The sequence below is a fragment of the Acanthopagrus latus genome, chromosome 1 (genome assembly GCF_904848185.1).
Source record: "Acanthopagrus latus isolate v.2019 chromosome 1, fAcaLat1.1, whole genome shotgun sequence".
Classification (NCBI taxonomy): domain Eukaryota; kingdom Metazoa; phylum Chordata; class Actinopteri; order Spariformes; family Sparidae; genus Acanthopagrus; species Acanthopagrus latus.
In genome coordinates, this window is record NC_051039.1 from 9,318,647 (window position 1) to 9,323,144 (window position 4,498).

Consider the following 4,498-nt stretch of genomic DNA (forward strand, 5'->3'; position numbering starts at 1 on the left):
GGAACTTTTCAAGACAGAAAACAGAAGCACAGAACAGTTTGTAGGTCATTTTACATTTTTTATTAAATCTGTCAGGGTGTTTTAGACTGTCTCCTGGATGGGGGGCTCATAGCCATCAGCCCTCTCCACCTTGGCTCCTGTGTCGTCACCGGTTGCCTTTGCAGTGCTGCCGGCACCGCCCTCACCGTGGAGCTCCATCAGTTTGCCCACTGCAACAGAACACATGACGGCTTTTAACTCAGGTTCATGACTGAAAGGATCGAGAGGCACTGGCACATTTGAGCAGATGGAAAGCCAATAACTGCAATGATGTAACAATGTCATCCTTCACCCCTATTAGGATTTTGCACTCAACCATATTAGTCTGGAAAACAGTCCCAACATTTGCAAATCTGCTTGATCTCTCTCCACATAGTTACTGAAAACTATTTTTTGGTGAGGGAACGTCAGCTGATCTCAATGGGAAGTAATCAGGCCATCATATGGAGCCGAAACAGTATGTCATCATCTGTTCCCACGGGGCAAAACGGGGGAATGAAATCCACTCTTATAGTCTGTTAAAACTGCACCACTTACACTCAAACTTGGGCTTCTTAAGCATCTTGACCTTGCGGACGTAGACGTCGTGTAGAGGGTAGATGGACTGGCAGGCCTTCTCAATATCCTTGCCAACACTGTCTGGGATCCTGGAACACAAAACAATACACAACACATTGATGCAAAGAGGTAATCCCAATTCAAAATTTCAGAGTCTGTGGTAAAGCTACATAAAAAACTGGCATGTTAGACCAAGCGATGGGAAAGTAGAAAGTTTAAAATTATACCACTGTCAAATCTTGAAAGGTGAGAACAATGTGATTAAGAAATTCAAGACCTGAACTACACACACATATAACTCAATATGTAATAGGTGTATGCTATGTTTAGTAACTACACAACCACTGACAAAAAAGGCAAATTTGGTGAAGCTACCATTTAATTACGAAGACCATTTGGTGTCATCAAAAGATACTTGGAATAAATTGTCTTTCATGGGCAGGACAAACTTAAATCGACTTACAGTTTGTTGACGACTTCCTTCAGGTCGTTGGTCTGAACCTCACGGGTCATGATCTCCATCATCTTCTTACGGATCTGGCGGACCTGCTGGTGCTGGGCGTAGGAGGTCTTTCTGATCTGGTTGGTGCGCTTCTTTGTGAAACCCACGCAGAACAGACGAAGAAGATAGCCGTCGGTGGTCTTCACATCCACGTGGGCTTCAATCATGGTCTGAATGGAAAGAACAGATCAATCCCGATTAGACTTTGTAGGGAAGATTTCTCTCCAGTCTCAACCTTTAACCTTTCCGTTTGTGAGAGCAGCTGGGTTATAAGATCTAAACTGTGTGGTGATCCAAATTTGTGCTCAACTTTCCCTTTCTGCTTATTGTATTTCTTCACGAGATACATTTTCAGAAGCTCTGCGACACACCCCAGTTGTGTTCACTTGGTGTCTGTTATTGCATATTTAAAAATCACTTGGAAATACAACAAGTCCTAAAAAGCACAACATATGTGCAGTTACTGAAGGATGAATAGTCGTGTACAACTATTCATCCATTTCCAAAAAGCCAAGATCTTGTAGTCCAATCATTGCAAACGGTCCTCACAATAGTCAAAAATCATTTGCCACTTTTACCCAAGGTTAATTAAGGTGAACAAATTTAACAGCAACCCAACTTCACCTTTCCTTCATAGTCATAGAGCTTAATAAAAGACAAATAGCTTAATGGTTTTTCCGGGCTCTCAAAATGTTGCACCGCAGACCCAAACTTTTGGCTGTACAACACTGTTCCTGCCCAAGACTGCTGGCAGTGGACAAAGTACGATTATACGATTACTGAACAAAGCTAGATGACATGCAGTCTAATCAAAGCTGCTCTGCTTTGCTTCTAACAAAGCGTCATGACAGTTTCATGTCAGGGCTTGCTGCAATTGAGCGGCACAGTGACAACACAATGTCACTACTGGCTTTGACAATGGTCACATCTATTAGGGAGGAATTATTCAGGAGACCTCACATTGACAAAAAAAACTGCTATCTCATGATACAAAGGAACACCTCAGCATACAGTTTGCCTCATATTCCATTACAACTTAATCCAACTCAGATACACCAGTGGATCCCTTATTTTTCAAACAATGCCGTTTCACCTACTTGCTCCAATATTCTAATCTGTAAAATTCAACTGCAATGTATACCTAAGAGCAACTAAGTTAACATGACTGCTTTACGGCCAACAAAAACACTTTTGCTTCTCTCAAGGAAACCTCAACCACTCTTTTCTAGTAAAGCCTCAGTTTACTACTGTAGTAGTTAGTCATATACCTAAAAGTAGACACCTCAGACATTCCTGTGATTTAAACCTAGTGACAATTCAAGCCTTCCAACTTTGCTTGACCATCACCACTGCACTTAAAGCGAGCTCATCTTTTAGGTGTTGCATGTTTTTGATACAAAGGGCATAAAAACATCAAAATTATGTTTTCATTGCAGAAATGATCACCATGAAAACCATACTAGTTACTGAATATTAAAAGATTGATAATTAAAGAGGGCCAACTTTATATCTATAAGGATATTTAAACTTCCTTTGCAAAACAAATTAATAATCAAATAGCCAAGATCATTACCTGCCATTTCTTGACCATGGAGCACATCTTGTCGCGGGTCAGGTCCATGCCGTGGAAGTTGGTGAGGCAATTCTTGCCCTGAACATCCTCGGTGATGAGCTTGAATTTGCGGAAGGCCACCTCGTCGTTCTGCAGGTCAGCGAGGCTCACCTCGAACACACGTCCCTTCAGGCCATCAGAGGCGATTCCTACGTGGTAGTGAATAAGGTGTACATGTGAGCAGAAAAGTACATACAAAATGAAGAGGGCAGTTCTTGGCATGCCAACATCTGGGGCTGAACCAGTTCATACACTCCCATTACACCACGAAGAGTATGGCAGGCTCAGCAACACAGCAGTGTGGTAATGATATTTCATTCTTTAACCCAGAATTTTCCACTCAACCGTATTAGTTTGAAGTTTGAGATGAAATCTCTCCAGAGTTACTGATAATGTGCCCTCCTTGTGAGGGAACATCAGATGATCTCCACTGGTATTATTCAGGCGATCATAGTCACGGCTTGACATCATGCCTTCCCACAGCTAGCACATGGGTACACTGCAAGTTTCACTCAGCCCCACTACTGACCATCTTTAACTTATGACTGTTTAATATCTCAACTACGCAGACTTACTGGTTCCCTGAGTCCTGGTGACCAAGGTCTTGCCAAGATTGCGGATGTTGAACATGGCTGGTGCCTTGACATCATACCAGTCCTTCTTGGAAAAGGGGTCCACACTGTACGAAAGAAACAGGGAGACAAATTAGTTCATCCATCTGCACCATCACCTGGAGCTAAATAATAGATGTGCTTGGACAGGGTGCTTGCGAGCTAGAGGACAGACTCGCTGCTAGCATGCCGGCTGACCACGCACTGCAAGGGACACCGATCGGGCTAGCAGGCACTATGGGTGATTTACTTCTAACAGACAAGTTCAATTGCTGTTATGTCCTACAACATGACTATATACTCAAGACACTCCGTTTGTGAACGGCACCATTTTCCCGATCTGTAACAGATTAACTGCGACGTCCGACTGCCATGTTGATAGGCTAGCTCGGCTAAATCCATGCTAACACTTGCTAGCCGCTCGCAAGTAACATTACCCGCCGTATATATGCGATTTAATTACTACGGATTGTTAAGCTTCCGCAGGCAGAGCAATGCATTCGAAATGAAATATACAAGTATGATTGTATCAACTGCGTTACGACAAAGCACAGCAGTGCAGGTTATCGCGAAACAGCATGTTTCAACTCCGTCCAGCGCCAGAGGCCGGCGATGACGAGACCAGCACCGACCCTGTAACATCTAATCAAAATCAGCCTCATCCTTAAACTTTTTTCCACCAAACTGCTACTAATGAAAAAGGCAAAGCCTGCTTCGTGTAACGATGTGTGAATTTGCTACTTACATCTTCTTTTTGGCACCTTTTTTGCCGCCTTTGGTCAGCCTCTTATTCTTGCCGACTGCCATGTTGGCTACAGGGAGTGAAAGAGGAGGAAGTGCGAAATCCCGCGAGAATTAAAGAGAAAGACCGAGGACGTGAGATTTGTCTTATCTCGCGAGGGTCTGTGGCTTCTTTAGCGCCCTCTGTTGGACAGCCTTGTGTAATAACTTTAGCAAGTAAAAGACAGTTTTTAGTGGAGTCTTTGAAAGAAAATGAATGCCTTAAACAACTGAGCATCTTCATAAATTGTAAATACTTTTGATTTAAACACAACTGAATTTATTCGGAAAACCAGTTGGAGAAATATAGAAAAAGAAGTTGCACAGGTGTCCATTAAAACGGGTTAACAATCTGGTAAATTTAATACATTGCTTAATTTATTAACCACAGAACAG

General features: G+C 42.7%; 1 protein-coding gene across 1 annotated transcript; it reads right to left on the reverse strand.

Annotated features, from left to right (window-relative positions):
- Positions 1–41: 41 nt before the first annotated feature.
- rps3a (ribosomal protein S3A) lies at positions 42–4,224 on the reverse strand. The gene is made up of 6 exons (XM_037099068.1): positions 4,068–4,224; positions 3,287–3,390; positions 2,673–2,860; positions 1,061–1,269; positions 577–686; positions 42–209 (listed from the first exon to the last, which is right to left on the reverse strand). Exons 1-6 carry the CDS (start codon positions 4,127–4,129, stop codon positions 82–84), a joined length of 801 nt encoding a protein of 266 aa, XP_036954963.1. The 5' UTR covers positions 4,130–4,224; the 3' UTR covers positions 42–81.
- Positions 4,225–4,498: the final 274 nt, after the last annotated feature.